Source organism: Prionailurus viverrinus, chromosome B1 (assembly GCF_022837055.1).
Source record: "Prionailurus viverrinus isolate Anna chromosome B1, UM_Priviv_1.0, whole genome shotgun sequence".
In the NCBI taxonomy this organism is placed as follows: Eukaryota; Metazoa; Chordata; class Mammalia; order Carnivora; family Felidae; genus Prionailurus; species Prionailurus viverrinus.
This window is the reverse complement of record NC_062564.1, coordinates 132,877,662-132,899,922: the sequence shown is the minus strand read 5'-3', so window position 1 is coordinate 132,899,922 and position 22,261 is coordinate 132,877,662. Positions and strand designations below refer to the sequence as shown.

General features: G+C 37.5%; 1 protein-coding gene across 4 annotated transcripts in view; it reads left to right on the top strand.

Annotated features, from left to right (window-relative positions):
• HERC3 (HECT and RLD domain containing E3 ubiquitin protein ligase 3) overlaps positions 1–22,261 on the top strand; it is a 117,707-nt gene that overhangs the window by 32,722 nt on the left and 62,724 nt on the right. For all 4 annotated transcript variants that reach the window (XM_047855198.1, XM_047855200.1, XM_047855199.1 and 1 more), the window contains exon 4: positions 19,669–19,828. In XM_047855198.1, the coding sequence (XP_047711154.1) occupies positions 19,669–19,828 (160 nt within the window). The remainder of the gene's footprint in view (positions 1–19,668; positions 19,829–22,261) is intronic.

Genomic DNA, 22,261 nt, shown 5'->3' with positions numbered 1-22,261 from the left:
ATGGACCCAGGTGTTCATGTTTAGAAAAAGACTCCCGGGTGCCTGCGTGGCTCAATCGGTTGAGTCACCAACTTCGGCTTAGGTCATGATCTCATGGTTTGGGAGTTTGAGCCCTGCATTGGCTTGGAGCCTGGAACCTGCTTTGGGTTCTGTCTCCCTCTCTTTCTGCCCCCCTTACTTGTGCTCTGTCTCTCTCTCTCAAAAATAAACTAACATTAAAAAAATTAAAAAGACTCCCTTCTGCGTATTGACTCCTAGGAAGGTGTCTCTTGGCTCTCTCAGGCAAATTTGATTACTCATCCTCTGTCCTCATAATATGCTGTATGCAATTTTGTCATTGGATTTACCTCACTATAAAAGAATCTTTAGGTCTATCTCCTGTTACGGATTTGGGGTCATGATTGATGGATGAATGGATAGATGGGTGGATGAATGAATAACCAGCTTCACTTAGGTCACATCTTGGATGTTTCCTCTTCCAAGAAGCCTTTCCTAATTCTCTCCTATGCACAGGCTGGATTAGAAGCCTGTCACATGGGCTGCCTTTAGCAACCTATTCATACCCCTTTCATTATGGTGTGCTTAGCATCAGTACATAGGTCTTGTTTGCCTCCTCAGTTGTCAGTGCAGAGCCTGACACAGGGCTTGATCTCACGAACTTTGAGATCATGACTTGGGCCAAAATCAAGAGTCAAATGCTTAACCAACTGAGCCAACCAAGCACTCCTGGGATTCACCAATTCTAAGTGTACAATTTAATGAGTTTTAACAGTCCTAGAGAATCAGGTAGCCATCACAGTTGTGACAGAGAACATTTCTTTCACCCCAGACCTCTCTTGTGCCTCATTGTAGTCAGTTCCATCTCCCCCATCAACTGTTTTTTCCCTACATCTGCTTTTTGTTATAATAGTTTTGACTTTTCTAATATATAAATGTATAATCTTTTGTGTCTGGCTGTTTAGAATAATGCTTTTTTTAAAGGTTTTTTTTTTTTAAGTTAGGTTTTCATTTTGGGGGTGGTATTTTATTTTTTGTTTCCTTTTTTAAAGTTTGTGTATTTTGAGAGAGAGAAAGCATGAGCCGGGGAGAGGCAGAGAGAGAGGGAGAGAGAGAGAATCCCAAGTAGGCTCTGCACTGTCAGTGTAGAGCCGGACACGGGGCTTGAACTCATGAACTGCAAGATCATGACCTGAGCTGATATCAAGAGTCAGCTGCTTAACCAACTGAGCCACTCAGGTGCCCCTAGAATAATGCTTTTGAGATTCATCTATTAAATTAAAAGAATAAAACAGCATTTTTGATTTTTTTGATGGATAAAATATTTGAACCTAACTTTGCCACAAATAAGATATATGAATGGCTAAAAATAAGCACATGAAAAGCTGCTCAACATCATTAGTCAATAGTGAAATATTAATTTTTCTTGGGTAAATTCCTAGGAACTGGTTCATATGGTAGCTTTATAAGAAACTGCTAGATTTCCATGGTGACAGTACCAGTTTAAAATTCCACCAGCAGTTCATACAAGTTCTAGTTGTTCCCTATCCTCTCTATCACTTGGTATTGTCCATCTTTTTAATTGTACCATTCAAATTGGTGTGCAGTAGAATCTCATTGTGGTTTTTAATATACATTTCACTAATGACTAATGATGTTGAGCAGCTTTTCATGTGCTTATTTTTAGCCATTCATATATCTTATTTTTGGCAAAGTTATGTTCAAATATTTTGTCCATTAAAAAAAATCAAAATGCTGTCTTATTCTTTTTCTTTTTTTAAGATTTTATTTTTAAGTAATCTCTATACCTAGTGTGGGGCTCAAACTCAGAACCCTGAGATCAAGAGTTACATGCTCTATTGACTGAGCCAGCTAGGTGTTCCATTGCTTATCTCATTCCTAACATTTAATAGTTACTTTATATATTCAGTATACAAGACTTTTATCAAATATTTCGCAAATATTCCAATCTCTGGTTTTCCTTTTCATGTTTTTAACAGTGTCTTTTGAAGAGCAAAAGTTTTTATTTTGATGAAATTCAATTATTAGTTTTTAGTTTTAGGATTCATGTTTTTTGTGTTTTAAGTATTTTACATGAGATCATGACCGACCTGAGCCAAAGTCGGACACTCAGCTGACTAAGCCACCCAGCTCTTCCTGTTTCTGAATACTTCATATATTTGCTGTTATTACACTTGGTATTTTAAAAGAATTTAATACTTAATTTCTTTAGTAGTATATAGAAATACAGTTAATTTTTTGTATGTTGATCTTGAATCACCTTGCTAAAGTCTCTTAATAGTTCTAGTAGCATTTTTGTGGACTTCTTACAAATTTCTGCATAAATGATAATGTTGTCTACAATGTCAGAACATTTATTTGTTCTTTCCTGTGCCTTTTATTTCATCTTCTTTCTTTATTTCACTGAATGAACTGTAGAACAATGATGAATAGAAATGATAAAAGTAGATATCCTTGCCTTGTTCATGATCTTAGAGGGAAAGCATTCATTTTTCACTATTAAATGTGATGTTAACAGTGGGTTTTTCTTGGATTCCTTTTATCAACTTGTGGAAGATGCTTGATACTTATTAATTTTTTTAAGCTATGAGTACTGAATTTTGTTAAGTGCTATTCTCAGTCTACTGAAGTGATTGTATGTATATTCATTTTTAGTATATTGAGTGGTGAATTTCATGAATTGTACTTGTTTATTAAGTTGAACTTGCATTCTTGGGATAAATCTCACTTGGTGATTTTTACATATTGCTTCTTTTGATTTCTAAAAATTTGGTAAGGTTTGTGCATCTGCGTTCATGAGGATTATTGATTTTCTTTTCTTTCAGTGTCTTTGGTTTTGTTCTATGGGGAATGCCAGACTTATACCGTGAGTTGGGAGGTGTACCCCCTTCTGTTTTTTGGAAGAGTTTGTCTATATTATATATAGACTCATTATAGGTTATTATTTCTTCCTTAAATGGTTGGTAGAATCTCCAGTGAAGCCATTTGAGCCTAGAGATTTCTTTGGAGGACATTTTTAGTTACAATTTCATTTTTTTTAAAGATATGAGAATAGTCAGATTATCTATTTTGTCTGACGTGAGTTTTCATTGGTTGTCTTTGAAGGAGTTTGTCCACTTAAGTGGTCATGTTTTGGTGCATAAAATTTTTCATAATGTCCCCTTGTTATCCTTTTCATGTCTGTACGCTCTGTTTTTTTTGTTTTGTTTTTTTTTTTGATGGAGATAATTTGTGTCTTCTCTCTTTGTTTCCTGATTAGACTGGGTAGAGGTTAATTAATTTTATTAATATTTTTAAAGAAAAAGTTTTTGGTTTCAGTGATTTTTCTTCTGCTGGTGCTGCTGTTCTTGCTCCTCCTGCTGTTTCTTCTCCATCACCTCCTCCTCCTCCTTCTTCTTTTCTATTTTATTGGTTTGTGCTATTACCATTTCCTTTCTTTTATTTACTTACTTTGTGCTTAATTTACTATTCTTTTCCATTTTCTTAATGTGGAAATTTAAATCACTGACTTGCCACTTTTCTTCTTTTCTAGTAAGCATTTCATGCTAAAAAGTTTCCTTTTAAGCTTCACTTTATTTAGCAGTATTCCACAAATTCTCAATAGACATGTTCTTATTTAGTTCCAAGTACTTTGTAATGATTTCCCTTATGATTTCTGCTTTGACCTATGTATTGTTTAGAGGTGTGTAGTTTAATATCCAAATACATAGGGATTTTACTGATATTTTTCATTTAATGATTTCTAGTTTAATACTCTATGGTCACAGTACATATTTTGTATGATTTCAGGCCTCTTAAAATTATTTAGATTTGTATAATAGCCCAGAATACAGCCTATTTTGGTGAATGCTCTGTGTGCAATTGGAAAGAATGTGTATTTTGCTCTTGATGGGTAGCTAGTGTTTTATAGATATCAGTTAGGTGAAGTTGATGATGTTGTTCAGTATACTATATGCTTACTGATTTTGTGTCTGCTTGTTCTATCCATTAGTGAGAGTATAGTGTTTAAATCATTGACTATCGTTGATTTGTTTATTTCTTCTTTTGGCTCTTTAAGTTTTGCTATGTGTATTTTGAACCTCTAGGTATGCACACATTTAAGACTAAGGTTTATTTAAATTATTTAAGATTATTAGGTCTTCTTGATGAAGTGTTTCTTTTAATGTCATGAAATGTCATTCTTTATCCCTGATAATATTCACTGCTTTGAAGTCTACTTTGCCTGATATGAATATGGCAACTTCACCTTTCTTTTGATTAGTGTTAACAGGATATATCTTTTACTTTTCATTTTTCTTTGTCTTTATATTTGAAGTGGGTATTTTGAAGGCAGTATGTAGTTGGGTCTTGCCCATCAATACATTCTATCTCTGTTCGATTGGAGTTTTTTCACACACATATGTTTTTAAGAGAAAATGGACAGAGGACTGCAATCTAAAGATAAAGTAGATGGATCTCAGTAAGAAATGTTTTGCCTGCTGTGATAAAATTAATATTTTTAAAAATTTACATATTTTGAGAGAGAGCAAGGGAGGGGGAGAGAGAGAGAGAGAGAGAGAGAGAGAGAGAGAGAGAGAGAGAGAATATCTCAGGTAGTCTCCATACTATCAGTACAGAGCCTCACATGGGACTCAAACTCATGAACAGTGAGCCAAAACCAAGAGTTGGACACTTAGCCGACTGAGCCATCCTGGCATCCCTGCTGTGATAAAAGATTATTAGGTCTTCTTGATGAATTGTTCCTTTTAATGTCATGTCTTTTGATTGGAGCATTTAGACCATTTATATTTAAAGTAATTTTTGATAGGTAATTGTTTTCTGATTGTTTTTGTAGTTCTTTGTTCCTTCTCTTGCTCTTTTCACATGATTGATGACTTTGTGTAGTGTTGCACTTGTCTTTCTCTTTATTTTTTGTGCACATATTATAGGTTTGGGGCTTGCGGTTACCATGTGTTTTATATATAACATTCTGAGTATATATCAGTCTATGTTAAATTGATGGTCACTTAAGTTCAAACACATTCTAAAATAACTACTTTTTTGCTCCCCTCTCCCTCTATCTTTTATGTATATTTTGTCATATTTTACGTCTTTTATTCATACTTTTCTCATTTCTAATTATGATCTTTTATTTTTCATGTAAAGAAGTTCTTTAACATTTCTTGTAAATGTTTAGTGGTGATTAATTCCTTTGACTTTTGTCTGGGAAACTCTTTATCTCTCCTTCAATTCTGAATGATAACCTTGCCAGATAGAGTATTCTTGCTGGTAGATTTTCTTCTTTGAATATATCATGCCACTCCCTTCTGGCCTGGAGGGTTTCTGCTGAAAAATCAGCTGATAGCTTTTTGGGGTTTCTATATATATATAAGTTTGTATATGACTTAGTGCTTCTCTTTTGCTGCTTCTAAATTTTTCTCTTTATCTTTAACCCTTGACATTTAAAAAAAAATTTTTTTTTAACGTTTATTTATTTTTGAGACAGAGAGAGACAGAGCATGAACGGGGGAGGGTCAGAGAGAGGGAGACACAGAATCTGAAACAGGCTCCAGGCTCTGAGCTGTCAGCACAGAGCCTGATGCGGGGCTCGCACTCATGGACCACGAGATCGTGACCTGAGCCGAAGTCAGACGCTTAACTGACTGAGCCACCCAGGCGCCCCTAACCCTTGGCATTTTAATTATTATGTGTCATGGATTAATTTTTTGAACTTTCTGTGCTTCCTAAGCCTGATATCTGTTTCCGAGGTTAGGAAAGTTTTCAGCTGTTTCTTCAAATAAGCTTTCTGCCCCATTCTCTATCTTGTCTCCTCCTGGGACCCCTATAATGTGAAGTTTTGTTCCCTTGGTGTTGTCCAAGATATGCTTTAATGTATCCTCATTTATTTATTTATTTTTAAGTAACAGTTTTATTGCATATGAATATAGAGAGCCTAAACTCAGATGTGTTAGTGGTGTTCGTTTTTTTTTGTTTTTTACCTAGATAGAATCAGAGGAGTTGTTACAATGAATAGTTTATTAGAACATCAACTGCATTAAGTGTCCACTTTTTTTTTTTTAAGTAAATTCTGTACCCAACATAGGACTCAAACTCACAACCCTGCACTCAAGAGTTGCATGCTATACTGACTGAGCCAGCCAGGCACCCCCACCATCCCCATTTTTAAAAAATTCTGTTTTTCCTTTTGCTGTTGAGCTTGGGTGCTTTGTACTACTCGTCTTCTAGGTTGCTGCTCCATTCTTCTGCATCTGCTAATCTGCTGTGGATTCCCCTTAGTGTATTTTTCATTTAGTTATTGTATTCTTCAGCTCTGATTGTTCTTTTTTATATTTTTGTATCTCTTTGTTGAAGTTCTCAGTGAGTTTATCCACTCTGCTCCAGTGCAGTAAGCATTTTTATGACCTTAAACGGTTTTGTTCTTTTTCTGAGGTTTTGTTTTGTTCTTTCATTTGGATCATATTCCTCTGTCTTCTCATTTTGCTTGACTTTCTGTGTTTGTGTCAATGGGTTAGGCAGAACAGCTACTTCTCCTGAACTTGAAGCATGGCTTTGTGCGTGATCATCCCTGTGTAGACTGTGTGTGCCTAGTGGCTTTGCCTGCCTAGCTGGAATTGTGGCCATGGGCTTGCGGTCTCAGGGCACTCGGTACTGTGGCTGCCCTGGTGGGATGGTAAGAGCTGAATTGGGTGTGGTTTGGTGTTGTTCTGGGGGTGGTTTCCTGTGTAGAGATTGCTCTGGCAGGCCTGCTAAAGCTGAGGTGGGTGTAAGCTATGGGGGTGGTCATGGGGTATTCAGCATAGGGGGTGCTCTGGTATGATGACTGGTTGATCAGCCAAGGTTGATGTGGGCCAGGATGTCCCAGGGTACTCTGCACAGGGGACATCCTGTGGTTTGGCTGGAGATGAGGTGGGGTACTGGCTCTGGGTTCATGGGGCATTCCATTTAGGGGGTGCCCTAGTGGGGCAGCTGGAACTGAGGCAGGCATGGACTGGGGTTCTGGGGTGCTCTATCAGGGGGATGTGCTGCCAGAGCTGAAGTCAGTGTGAGCCAGGTTGTCAGAGCACTCTGCATCGGAGGGGAGCCTTAGCCAGGCTATCTGAAGTCGAAGTCATACAGGCCTGGAGTGTTCTAGGGTGCTGTGTACTTGTGTCACCTTGTTGTAATGGCTGTAATGAGCACTGACCAGGGATGTCGTGGTATGTGTGTGCTGGGTTTCTCCTTAGTGGGAGGGCTGGGTCTCGTGTGGGTTAGGGGTCTGGGGCTCGCTGAAGCAGTAGGCTGCTTAGGGTACCTGGACCTTGGTGTAATCCATGCTTTCAAGGTGGAAGGGGAACATAAACCATGATGCTCTTTAGGACCTCAGACCTGGAGAGGGTTTCAGCAGCTCCTCTGCTGTTTGGCAGGGTTTTAGGCCTACTTCTTATATATTCTTTTTGCTCTTTTTAACCATGGCTTTTTTTTCTGGGCCTCAGGGCACCCAGGAATGTTGTGGGCTACGGACCCTGTGCTCACTGAGGTGGCAGGCCAGCTATGGCATCTTGTGGCTATGGCCATGAGACCCTGCTCTCATTTGCACTGTCAAAGTGCAGGAGGAATGCTAACCATGTCACTAGCCCCTTCGACCTGAAGAGAGTTCCAGCAACTTCCCTGCTAGTTGATAAAGTTTTAGAGCTGTATTTCTTATGTACTTTTATGTATCAGGTTTCTCTTTTAAACTGAGGCTTTTTTTCCTGTGCCCCATGGCAGACATATCTGCTCACGGTCCCTCAGTACTGTCCCTCTCCACTGCAGTTCACAGTGTTGGGGTGGGGGTTTGGTTAGTTACTGTGTCTCCTGTCTTTCTTGCCATTCTCTGTGTGGTTTTTTGATATGCTAAAGCTGTTTAGTCAGCCCTCAGTTCTTCAGGAGGAATTACTGTATAAATAGGTGTAGATTTAATATGTTCCATGGAGGAAGTGAGTTCAGGGTCTTCCTACCTTTTCATCTTGGACCAGAACCATGCTTGTCTATTAAAACATGGCATCAAATTATGCCATGATTAGCAATTCTGTGTTCCTGAAAAATAACTGAGTCACTGCAGCTGATCTTATTCTGACTACTGCAGTGCTAGTGACTCAAAAACACAGTCCTCTCCCCTTCCATTGCCTGTGACAGGCCTCCATATGTCCTACCTGCCTTAGTGTGTCTGGTTTATTGCATCTGAAAGCATATATGGTAACTTGAAATTTATGGCTCTAAGAAGAAAATATTATCAGAAACATTCTTCATAGTGTTTTTTAGGTTTTTTTGGTTTTTTTTGGGGGGGGTGGGGTGGGGACATTTGTATATAAACTTTAAGGCCTAAGATAAAGTCACCTGTCTCTGAACTGAGAAATACTACTCTGAAGTCTGTCATAATTGGTCTTTTTCTCTCATTCTTTAGTTGAAACTATTTGGTTCAATGATTGCTTAAACTTGGTCATAGGATTGGCATACATAGGATTAAGCAAGTAAACATTTGATATTCCTGGATAATTTAAATGAAGTATCAGCTGCTCAGAGATGCTGCATGTCTCCAGGCATCCAGCTCTACACCATATAGGAAGGTTAATATGACTTTAGTTGGAGCATTTGTGGGAGAGCTGTGTCTTTGCCTTTTCTTTTAATTTAGCCAGGTTGAACAAAGATAGTTTGTGGACTTCGTCTGATTTAAAAAAAAAAAAAAAATCCATACATGTCGGGGAAGAAAAATGTTATTTTAAGATTCTGGCTCTGGGTTTCCAGTTTCAGGTACGATGGGGCAAGCACATTCTTTTCTCTCTCTCTTACTGAATGTGACTATAAACCTGGACAGAATGCATGAAGTAGCTCTTTTTGGGTGCTGGAAAGCAAATGATGGCAGGTGGATTGGGAAAGACCAGAATTCAAGGTACCACTGAACTACCATTGAGTTCACCACTTTCCCCCTCTGGTCTTCCTGCCATTTGGTCCCAGAGGCACATACAGCTGTGGAAGTACAGTATATTGACTGGAGAGTTACAAAGGAGCTCCAAGAAACCTGAAAGTATTGGGGAGATTTAAGGGAAGAAGGAGCTTGAGAAAGCAGCTAGATATAGTCATCTAAACTCCTGGGCTCACCCCTGAGCTGTGTATATGTGGATCTTATCCTACTTCACATATAAACGACTCTGAGAACTGAACTAACACATACATCACAACCCATGTTCCAGGCTGGCCACCATGTGCTATGTGCAGGGCACAAATCTGAATGGCAGTGCAGAAGCTTTGAAAACTAAAACACAATTGTCAGCATTCTCCAGAAGATTTAAATAAGTCACAGAGTCTTAAAATACTCAAAATGCTTATGGTACAATTCAGAATTACTCAGCATATGTAAACCCAGGAAAATCTCAACTAGTATGGTAAGGGACAATCAGTTGATGGCAAAACTAGAATAACATAGGTATTGGGATTATCTGACAAAGATTTTAAAGCAACTGTCACACAAATATTCCAATAGTCAGGCTCAAACTCTAGTGAAATAAATGGGAAAATGAAATTCTCTGCAAAGAAATAGATTATATAAAGAGGAACCAATAAGGTAGCCAAAATGGAAAACTCATTGGATGGCCTCAGTAGCAGAATGGAGAGGACAGAGGAAAGAATCAGTGAAGTTGAAGATAGGCCAATAGAAATTCCCCAATCTGAATAACAGAGATAGAACAGAGTGAAGGTAAAAATGAAACAGGATTTTGGTGACCTGTGGGAAAAGGACAGAAGGTCTAATATTCATGTCATGGGAGTCTTGTCAGGAGAGGAGAAAGAATGTGGTACTACTGAAAAGGATAATGGCTGATAAACTTCTAAATTTGGCAATAGATATAAACAGATTCAAGAAGTGCAGTAAACCCAAGTAAGATAAACTGAAAGAAATCCACACCAAGATCATAATCAAACTTCTGAAAAAACACTTGAAAGCAACCAGAGGAAAAACACATATTACCTGTAGGACAAGATTGAATCAAATCATAGTGAATTTCACCCCAGAAGCTATGGAGGCCATAAGCGGCACAGCATTTTTAAAGTGCTGCAAGAATAGAAGTCTATCCAGAATTCTCTGTCCAGCAGAAAAATACCCTTTACAAATGAATGTGAAACAAAGGCATTTTCAGATAAAGGAAAAGTCAGAAAACCCATAGCCAGCAGACCTGTCCTAGACAATTGCTAAAGAACGTTATTTGGACAGAAAGGAAATGATAACAGAAGGAATACTGGATATCAGGAAGAAGAAAGAGCAACAGAAATAGTAGGTGTATGGGTAAATATTATAGACTATTCTCTTCTTGAGTTCTTTAAAATATATTTGATTTACAGCAAAAATTCTAACATTGTGGTAGAGTTTTCAAAGTGTACAGATGTAATATTTAAGACTACTGTAGCTTCAGGGGGAGGGGGATAAAGGGACCCATATAATGATAAAATTTCTAAATTCTACTTGAAATGGTATTGATTCTAAGTAGACACTGAAAAAAATAATTATGTTGTAATCCCTAGAGCAATCACTTAGGTAACTATACAAAGAGATATAGTACAAAGCACAATGAATTAAGAGGGAATACTAGAAAATACGTAAATAATGCAGAAGAAGGTAGGAATGAGGAAAAAGAGCCATGAAAAACAGAGGGAACACACTGAAAACAAATAACAAAAAGGTAGGTCAAAAATCCAAACATATCACTAATTTTATTAAATATAAATAGTCTAAAAACAATCAAAATACAGATCTTATATTAGATTTTTAAAAATAACCCTACCACATGCTGTGTATAAGAAATTGACTTCAGGGACACTTGGGTGACTCGGTCAGTTAAGCATCTGATTTAGGCTCAGGTCATGATCTAACAGTTCATGAGTTTGAGTCCCACATTGGGTGATCTCGTGACCTGCTACGAGTGAGCCCTACTTCTCTTTCTCTGCCTGTTGCTCACTTGCGTGCACTCTCTCTCTCTATCAAAAAAAAAAACCAAAAAACAAAAAAACCAAAAACAACAAAAAACAAAACAAAAGAAAAAGGAATTGACTTCAAAAATAATAATCTAGGAAGTTTAAGTATTTACTTCTGGGCATTTACTTCAGAAAATGAAAATTTATTCTTACATAGTTACCTGTACACAAATGCTTATTGCAACTCTATAATTGCTGCAAACTAGGAACAGTGGTTTGTGGTACATCCATAATCAGTGGAGTACTGGTCACTGTGGGATACATGCAACAACCTGGATGAGTCTCTCAGTCATTGTATAGAGTGAGAGAATCCAGACTTGAAAGGTTAGATACTATAGAATTCCATTTATGTGATGCTATAGAAAAATATAAAACTATAATGCTAGAAAAGGGATCAGTGGTTGTCAGGAGTTAGGGATTAGGAGAGTGTGTGACTAAGAGACAGCACAAAGGACTTTTTTGGAGTGATGTTCCATATCTTGATTGTGACATGTGCTTAAATTCATAGACTTGTACATAATAAAAGGCCAGTCTTACTGTACAGTAAATAAAAAAATTGTTTTTGGAAAGCTGAAGCTGGTTTGAATGCCTTGGCTCAAGAACAAGATAGAATTTCTCTTGTGGAAATAACTCTTTTCTGTTATTGTTGTGTTATAGAGTTGAGTCTAAGCATAGCCCAGACCACCTCCCGCCAAATGTTTAGATGAATAATTAAGAAAGTAGTTGGAATATGGCTTAGGACAAGACAGATACAGAAGCAAATACTGGAGAGAGAGCGAGAGAGAGAGCGAGAGAGAGAGCGAGAGCGCCTAGTTGTGTTGTGGGAAGACAGGGGACCCTAGGCGGAGAATCAGGCACTAGGAAATTCTCTTTTTGGGATCTGCAGGAGAATTTGGACTATTTTCTGTTTTGAGTGGTTTGTTGAGATACTCTTATTTCCATCATCGCAGATCTTTAGTTCAAGTCAGCTGCACCCCTCAGACTGGGTTGAGAGTACTGAGGGAACACTGCCAGGGGAGAGCAAGAGTGTAGCAGCAGGAGATGGGGCGTGCACTAGGGTGTGTTCAGTGGGAAGCAGGAATCCGGGTTGCGTGAATATAAGGATTTAGAATCCATAGGATGGCAGTGCAGAGCATAGGATTTCTCACAGGATGGCCTTGTCTTTTCTACTATTAAAGAAAAGTACAATCTTCGAATAGATAATTGGGAGAAACTCAGAAAGGATACATTTAAGTAATGAGAGTTTAATACTTTTTATCATACCAACTGCTGACATTTAATTTATTACAGTTTTATTAGTTAAAAATTTAGTACCAAATGTTGATTACTATTTTGTATATTCTGTATACTTTCCATCCAACTGCAGACTATTAAATATATTTCTCATCTGAACAGACATGAAGAAAAAGAGTCATTTTTTTTGTTATCCATACCTAGACTAATCACTTTATTGTTACTTTTACCGACTTAAAATCTTTCTAGTCCTTTTCCATGAAAGAATATAATACAGCCTAGTGGGTATAATCGCTCTGAAGTCAGAAGGACATGGGATCCAGTTCTAGCACCTCCATTCATTAATTGTGGCTCTTGGCCACATTACATGTTTTCTGAGCTGAGGCTTATTATAACCCTGCTTCACAGGGTTGCTGCAGGATTAAGTAAATATTGACATCATCCATGTACCCTCCAGGCTCATACCATCCTTCTCTATTACCACCTTTTGATGGTTTAATGCCCAATTCACTATTAGCTTGAGAATAGATTAAAAATTGTGATAGGCTCAAAAACCAGGCAGAAATAATCCTGATGTTATAAGTCCAGTTGAACTGCTGACTTGCTCTAAGCGTATTCCACATTTGTCACTGTTCTGCCCTATTCCTTTGGCTCATTCAGTGTTGAGAACATTGCTAAAGACTGTTAAAGACTTTAAAGGCTTGCTATGAGAGGATCAGAGAGAAAATATACTTTTATCATCAAAAAATGCCAAATATTTCTCAGTATGTTTAATTATTTTAATGCGTGGGTTGAGGTTCTGTCATGATCTGCAAAATATAGCATATAGTCTTGACAGAATGAACCAGAGAGATTGCATGTGAAAATGCGCACTGCAGCCTGACTGTTCCCAACTGGGGCAAGGGAGTGTTCAGGGAGAGGTGTGAATGAAGCATTCATTCCCACATTGGCCCGACCTAAGGAGTGGATTCTAGAAGAGGGATTATAATTTCACTCTAACAGATCTACAGTCTGAATCAGATGAGCTTGGTTTTCTGGTCAGAAGAAATAAAATAAGTTGGATGTGGTACAGTCGGTGGTTTGATTCTTCATAGATTTTTGCATTACCAGACATTGCCTTTGGGGCTGCAGGTTTTATTGTTGTGGCAATGGTGGTTTGATGTCTGTTTTGATGGCTAATATGTGATGGTACAGGAATTGGTTTGTCTTGGACTTGACCAGATTGGGAGTAAATGGTACTTGGAATCTAGACATGCCCTTTCGAGGCTGTTCAGCTGTGGTAAATAAGATCAAGAGGGATGTTATTGACAGATTTTGAGGCAAGAAAATAGGTGGCAGATCAGGTAGAGAGTATCCTGCCAGACAGTGGAGAAACTTATTACTAATGCTAATGGCTAATACTAATACTAAAGGCTAATGCTAATATCCAGACAAGAAAAGCTAATGGTTGGCGTAGGAAGTCAGGTATTAGGGCCTCAGGCCTCAGTCATGGCTGATGTGTCAGGCCAGGTACCCAGGCCCAGGAGAACATAAAAACTGCCCAGCTCCTGGAACTGTGGTGCAAGGTGGATATTTGGTCAGACGAGTAGAGTCTGAATCACCTGAGGTACTTTGATTAGGAGTTTCTTACCTTGTTCTGAAATAGAGACAGGACTGTTCCTAGTGTGTGAGGCAAGGCTGAGTTGGAACATAGGTTCTAATGGTGAGTCGAAGTTAAAGAAGTTGGGCAATGGGAACTACAGGAGTTAAAGTATCTTTCAGATTTCTTTGACGTGAGCATATTTTTAGTTGCTTATTTTTTTTAAAAAGCTTTTGTTTTCAAGTAAAATATTTACACAAGCTATGTTTAGCTCAAATAGCAGCTCCCTGCCTCCCCTGTCTTCACCAGCAGAGACCATTCCTGTCAACTCTTTTATTTAGCTCTTTCTTTTAATATTTACCTTTATATTTCTAAATAACATGCTTATAATGCTATTTTTTCTCTACATACTGTAGAGACACTGGGGAAGATTAGCATTCTTTTATATTCTCCACCCACTCTCTTCTCTTCCTCACCCCTAGACACTTACCCTTTCCCAAATAGTTGAGTTTTTAAATCAATTGACACGAGATTTTTAATTATGTAAATTACATGTATTTGGTTATTGTGGTTGTGTATAACATGATTACTTTTATTTCCTATAAAACGTTTTATGTGTTTCATGAAGTTAATGATTTCTTTTTATTTTTTTTTCTTTTGCATAGTAACCTCTTTATTCTCTGAAATAACTGTAAAACCATAACAATATAAAATTCATCAGATTGTATTTCATTTTTCACCTTAGAGGCATTCCTTCAACTTTGCTTCATAGGCCTGCTACAGAGTGTTTTGGAAATGTTTTTCACCTCTTCTTGTGTAAGATTTTTGTTTCCTGGGTCCTGTATTTTCCTTTGTTTTGGAGGCATGATCTTATGGTAACTTTCTGAGAAAGGCAGCATCTGACATAAAATATTTTGAGAGCCTTACATGCCTGAAAATTATTCTTTTTCCCCCCTCTCCTCACATTTGATTCATGGTTGGTTAGATACAGAATTCTCAGTTGGAAGTCCTTTTCCTTCAGAATTGTGAAGGCATTGCTCCATTGTCTTCTAGTTTTCAGTATTGCTTCTGAGAAGTCTGATGCTGTTCTGATCCTTGTTCTATTGTATTTAAACTGTTTTCTTCTCTAGAAACTTTAGAGTCTGTTTTGGTGTTCTCAAATTTCAAGATGAAATGCTCTGAAGTAGGTCTATCATCAGTCATTATTCTGAGTCCTTCATAGGTCCTTTCAATATGAAACTTAAGTCCTTCAGTTATGAGAACTTTTCTTGTGTTTCTTCTTTGAAATATTTTACCTTGTGTTTTTCTCATACTCTTTTTGGAGTTCTTATTTTTCTGTTATTGGACCTCTTGGAATAATCCCCTCATTTATTTCTTTTTTCCTCCCTCTGTTTTGCTCTTTGCCTTTTTGTTCTGTTTTGTAGAAAATTTCTTCAATTTCAGTTTGCCATCCTGCTTTTGAAGGCTTTTTCTTAAGATTTTACTTTATTTTAATTTATGTTTATTTTTTTAGAGAGAGACAGAACACAAGTTGGGGAGAGGGGCAGAAAGAGAAAGAGAATCTCAGGCAGGCTCCACACTGATGGTAGGGCTCGGTCCCATGACCCTGGGATCATAACCTGAACCAAAATCAAGAGTCAGAGACACTTAACCAACTGAGTCACCCAGGCGCCCCTCTTAAGATTTTATTTTTAAGAAAGAATGCTGAATTTTGTCAAATGCTTTTCTGCATTGACTGACAGGATCATATGGTTCTTTTCTTTTATTGATGTGATGTATCACATTGATTTGTGAATGTTGAACCCGCCCTGCAGCCCAGGAATGAATCCCACTTGATCGTGGTGAATAATTCTTTTTATATGCTGTTGAATTCGATTTTGCTAGTCTCTTGTTGAGAATTTTTGCATCCATATTCATCAGGGATATTGGCCTGTAGTTCTCTTTTTTTGCTGGGTCTCTGTCTGGTTTGGGAATCAAAGTAATCCTGGCTTCATAGAATGAGTCTGGAAGTTTTCTTTCCCTTTTCTATTTTTTGGAACAGCTTGAGAAGGATAGGTATTATCTCTGCTTTAAATGTCTGGTAGAATTCCCCAGGGAAGCCATCTGGTCCTGGACTCTTATTTGTTGGGAGATTTTTGATAACTGATTCAGTTTCTTCACTGGTTATGGATCTGTTCAAGTTTTCTATTTCTTCCCATTTGAGTTTTAGAAGTGTGTGGGTGTTTAGGAATTTGTCCATTTCTTCCAGGTTGTCCAGTTTGTTGGCATATAATTTTTCATAGTATTCCCTGATAATTGCTTGTATTTCTGAGGGATTGGTGGTGATAATTCCATTTTCATTCATGATTTTATCTATTCGGGTCATCTCCCTTTTCTTTTTGAAAAGCCTGGCTAGAGGTTTATCAATTTTGTTTATTTTTTCAAAAAAACAACTCTTGGTTTCATTGACCTGCTCTACTGTTTTTTTTAGATTCTGTATTGTTTATTTCTGCCCTGATCTTTATTATTTCTCTTCTTCTGCTGGGTTTGGGGTGTCTTTGCTGTTCTGCTTCTATTTCCTTTAGGTGTGCTGTTAAATTTTGTATTTGGGATTTTTCTTGTTTCTTGAGATAGGCCTGGATTGCAATGTATTTTCCTCTCAGGACTGCCTTCGCTGCATCCCAAAGGGTTTGGATTGTTGTATTTTCATTTTCGTTTGTTTCCATATATTTTTTAATTTCTTCTCTAATTGCCTGGTTGACCCATTCATTCTTTGGTAGGGTATTCTTTAACCTCCATGCTTTTGGAGGTTTTCCAGACTTTTTCCTGTGGTTGATTTCAAGTTTCATAGCATTGTGTGTCTATAAGTGTGCATGGTATGATCTCAATTTTTGTGTACTTATGAAGGGCTGTTTTGTGACCCAGCATGTGATCTATCTTGGAGAACGTTCCATGTGCACTCGAGAAGAAAGTATACTCCATTGCTTTGGGATGCAGAGTTCTAAATATATCTGTTAAGTCCATCTGATCCAATGTATCATTCAGGGCCCTTGTTTCTTTATTGACCGTGTGACTAGATGATCTATCCATTTCTGTAAGTGGAGTGTTAAAGTCCCCTGCAATTACCACATTCTTATCCATAAGGTTGCTTATGTTTGTGAGTAATTGTTTTGTATATTTGGGGGCTCCCATATTCGGTACATAGACATTTCCTGATGGATAAACCCTGCAATTATTATATAATGCCCTTCTTTATCTCTTGTTACAGCCTTTAAAGTCTAGTTTGTCTAAGTATGGCTACTCCAGCTTTATTTTGATTTCCAGTAGCATGATAGATAGTTCTCCATCCCTTCACCTTCAATATGAAGGTGTCCTCAGGTCTAAAGTGAGTCTCTTGTAGACAGCAAATAGATGGGTCTTGTTTTTTTTTTTTTTATCCATTCTGATACCCTGTGTCTTTTGGTTGGAGCATTTAGTCCATTTACATTCAGTGTTATTATTGAAAGATATGGGTTTAGAGTCATTGTGATGTCTGTAGGTTTCAAAGCTGTAATCATCAAGACAGCATCGTATTGGCACAAAAACAGACACAGAGACCATTGGAATAGAGTAGAGACTCCAGAATTGGACCCACAAAAGTATGGCCAACTAATCTTTGACAAAGCAGGAAAGAATATCCAATGGAAAAAAGACAGTCTCTTTAACAAATGGTGCTGGGAGAACTGGACAGCAACATGCAGAAGAATGAAACTAGACCACTTTCTCACACCATTCACAAAAATAAACTCAAAATGGATGAAGGACCTGAATGTGAGACAGGAAACTATCAAAACCCTAGAGGAGAAAGCAGGAAAAAACTTCTCTGACCTCAGCCACAGCAATTTCTTACTTGACACATCTCCAAAGGCAAGGGAATTAAAAGCAAAAATGAACTACTGGGACCTCATGAAGATAAAAAGCTTCTGCACTGCAAAGGAAACAATCAACAAAACTAAAAGGCAACCAACTGAATGGGAAAAGATATTTGCAAATGACATATCCGACAAAGGGCTAGTATCCAAAATCTAGAAAGAGCTCACCAAACTCCACACCCGAAAAACAACCCAGTGAAGAAATGGGCAGAAAACATGAATAGACACTTCTCTAAAGAAGACATCCGGATGGCCAACACGCACATGAAAAGATGTTCAACGTCGCTCCTCATCAGGGAAATACAAATCAAAACCACACTGAAATACCACCTCACACCAGTTAGAGTGGCTAAAATGAACAAATCAGGAGACCATAGATGCTGGCAAGGATGTGGAGAAACGGGAACCCTCTTGCACAGTTGGTGGGAATGCAAACTGGTGCAGCCACTCTGGAAAACAGTGTGGAGGTTCCTCAAAAAATTAAAAATAGATCTACCCTATGACCAGCAATAGCACTGCTAGGAATTTACTGCAGGGATACAGGAGTGCTGATGCATAGGGGCACTTGTACCCCAATGTTTATAGCAGCACTCTCAACAATAGCCCAAATTATGGAAACAGCCTAAATGTCCATCAACTGATGAATGGATAAAGAAATTGTGGTTTATATACACAATGGAATACTACTTGGCAATGAGAAAGAATGAAATCTGGCCATTTGTAGCAACGTGGATGGAACTGGAGAGTGTTATGCTAAGTGAAATAAGTCATAGAGAGAAAGACAGATACCATATGTTTTCACTCTTATGTGGATCCTGAGAAACTTAACAGAAGACCATGGGGGACGGGGAAGAAAAAAAAAAGTTAGGGAGAGAGCCAAACCACAAGAGACTCTTAAAAACTGAGAATAAACTGAGGGTTGATGGAGTTTGGGGGGAGGGGAGGGTGGGTGATGGGCATTGAGGAGGGCACCTGTTGGGATGAGCACTGGGTGTTATATGGAAACCAATTTGACAGTAAATTTCATATTAAAAAAAAAGATTTTATTTTTAAGTGATCTCTACACCCAATGTGAGGCTTGAGCCCACAACCCCAAATGAGCCAGCCAGGTACCCCAACGGCTTTTTTCTTTAAATTTTTGCTGCTGTATTTTCATTTTCTAAGATGATTTTGTTTCTCAGATGTTTCAGTGGTCCTTATCTTCTTTTATTTCTCTGACAACATAAATTTTTTTCTGCTCCCAGCTTGGTCTTTATCTTCACAGTTCATTTTCTTCTGTTTGTTTTGCTCTTTTCTTTCATGTTAGCATTTTCCTCACATGTGATAATCCTGGGCCAGCCTTTTATATTTAAAAGTAAGGTACTAAAATGCGAGTGGAGCTGTGGGCAAGGCTTGTTAACTAGCAGGAAGCTGGACATTTCACTGGGGACCCACAGATGTCAGTGTCTGTGGATCTTCTCTTTTGGGCCTGTTTTCTCAGGGAAATCCTCTTTTTTATTACCTACGTATGTATGAGACTGTCCCTGAACTGTGGGGAGAAAGGTGCTTCCTCTGTTAGGGAGGGAGGGCTCTGGGAGGGAGGTTCTTATTGTTCCCAGGCAGAATTTCACTCATTGCCACTGCTTTTAGTCATCTGTCTCATTCCCACTCACATTTGGGCCTCTCTTGTTCACTCTCTGCAAATAGTAAACCTTCGGACTTCTCTCTGGAGGGAAGCACCAGGCACAAGAGAAGACATCTGGGATATGTGTTGCTGATGCATGCATATGTGCTACCCAGTGTAGCTGGGATCTAAATTGATTTCTTTAGAAACATATAAAATTTATAATCTCGATAAATATATCAATTTAGTAGTTCTTTCTGAAAAACAAAACTGCCTAGGAGGATCATTCTGAAGAAATTCTGAAGAAAATTCTGTGTGATTTCTAGGCTATACATTTTCCTCCTTGGTTTGGTCTCTTTCAGAGCAAATTGGAGCTTTGGCAGATCAGCACATTGTCCATGTGGCATGTGGTGAGTCCCACAGTCTGGCCCTCAGTGACCGGGGCCAGCTGTTTTCGTGGGGTGCAGGGAGTGATGGTCAACTGGGACTCATGACTACTGAGGATTCGGTGGCAGTGCCCAGGTAAGAATGTCATGGACAGGAATCTGACTTTTCAGATATCAGTTTTATAAATTCTGTTTCTTGCTGTTGCTTTGTTAGACTCTTTGTTTTTGATTCTACTTTATTTAATTGCTATTCTTTTTTGGTGCCACTGCTGTGCCTTATACTTTATAGCATGTATCACAAAAATTGTAATTATTTATAGAAATGTCTATCTCCAGTTAAAAAAATGTGAGTTGTTCAAGAATTGTACTTTATTTATTCTAGTAACGTAGTTGCTAGCATGGTATTTGAAAGTCAATAAATGTTTGAATAAATCATCTTTTCACTTGCTGGACTTAGTAACCTTTAATTTAAAATTGTAAGCCTAAATCAATTACTCAGTTAAGGACTTTAAACTACAATCAAAAGGTTGACCCACTACTCTAAAAATAAGCCATTATGAGCATTATGAGCAGCTAAAATAGCATACAGAAGTTTTTTTTTAACACAAAAATATTAATCATTCATTTTGAGTCTCAAATATTTACTTAAATTCTGAATCTTAGATGGTTTAATTAAGTATCCATCAGATGCTTCACCACTAAGTAAATATTCAAAATAATGAAATTACTTCCAGGTGAACTTCTTAGGGGTAGAGTCTCAGTTTTTCAAGAGTTCTTGATGATTAAAGAGGCCACCAGTTTATTTCCTTCATTTAATTCCTGTTTTTTTTTTTTTATATTACAAATATATATAGCATCCCCCTACAAGAGTACTTGTCATATTCTCTGTAACTGTTTTTTTAGTGACTATCTGTTGTACAAAGCTGGGAGCTCTTGATGGCATGAGACCTAGATTATTCATTTTAGCATCACTGTTGTTAAGGGTGCCCAGCACATGTGCTGCTTATTGCAAATCTGTTTAATAAACAACCTCTCCTTCCCTGCCCAGTTATTGTCCCCTTTAGAGAACCAAATACTCTTCTTCCTCTTCCTTTTTGCCCTTCTTCGATTTATGTCTCTTTAATCAAAAGCTGTTTTAAGGAAAAGAGGAACATGAAGAGTGATTTGATTCACTTCCTGATTTAGAACAGCTAATATCTTGGATTTATTTTTTCCAAAAATTAGTTTAATTTGGGGGGAGAGAGTGGCAATAAAAAAAAGGGTGCTATATATATTTTAATGAGACTGTGTGATAATTAGGGAAAAGATTGATAACATAAATGACAAAAATATTTCACTTGTTGATTACTAAAGACTCAAAGGTTTTTAGTGGCATTTCATTTCTAAAAGTGAAGTAACTTGTGTTATAGGAACGATTTAATTTTTGTTAGTCATATCTAAATTATGGATGACTTCTGAGGCCTTGGTTTGTATATAATTTTATATTTTAACTTAGTTGAAATAAATTTGTTATTTCATATCCTAGCATTGTGGAAAGTAACATAGCTTTGAACTCAAACAGCTTCAGATTCTATCCTAATACAGGTTTTATTATTTATTAGGTGGGTGACCTTGAACAAACTGTTTAATTTATCTAAACCTCGATTTCTTAACTTAAAAGTGGTATTATGTATTGTGTGCCTTTAAGAAGTTACTGGGAGGATAGAATGAGATGCGTAGGTAAAACATACTATGTGCTTGCATTCTTTATATATCCCTCCTCTCCACCTCAAGGCTATAATTTCTCTGTTGTTTATCTTTGTCCTTTTGATCTGCTTCCTTTCTATGTGATTATGAAGGTTGTGATAAGAATAATGGTTGACCCATGAAGGGAGAATCATAGGGAATTTGAGTGGAAACTGGCCAAGGAAAAAAGGACTCTTACTGCATAAAATTTCTGAAACATTGGTCCCTTAGGTAGTAATACATTTTCCAATTTTAAAAAGTAGTGGGGTTCTACATGCTATTGATACATGTAACAACTTGGATGAATGTCCAGGGAATTATTCTGAGAGGGAAAAAGAGCCAATCCCAAAAGTTTACCTACTGAATGCTTTTATTTATATAACATTCTTGAAATGAAAGAATTTTGGAAATGGAAGATAGATTAGTGGTTGTCAAGGGCTAGGATAGGGGAGGGGAGCAGTGGTTATAAAAGTATAACATGAAGAATCCTCATGATGTTTGAACCATTCAGTATCTTGATTGTGGTGGTGGATACATGAACCTATACAGGTAATAAAATTAATACACAGAATTGAGTATAAATAAAGCTAGGGAAATAGGAGTAATATTTGTAGATTTTATTAATATTAGTATCCTGGTTATGATTTTTATACTGTGGATTCACAAAATGTCACCACTAGTGGAAACTGGACAGAGTATACATGTGATCTCTCTGTACTATTTTTTTTTATTTACTTATTATTTTTATTTGTCAACTTTTTATTTAAATTCTAGGTAGTTAACACGTAGTGTAATATTTCCATATTATTTCCTATAACTGTATGTGAATCTACAATTATCTCAA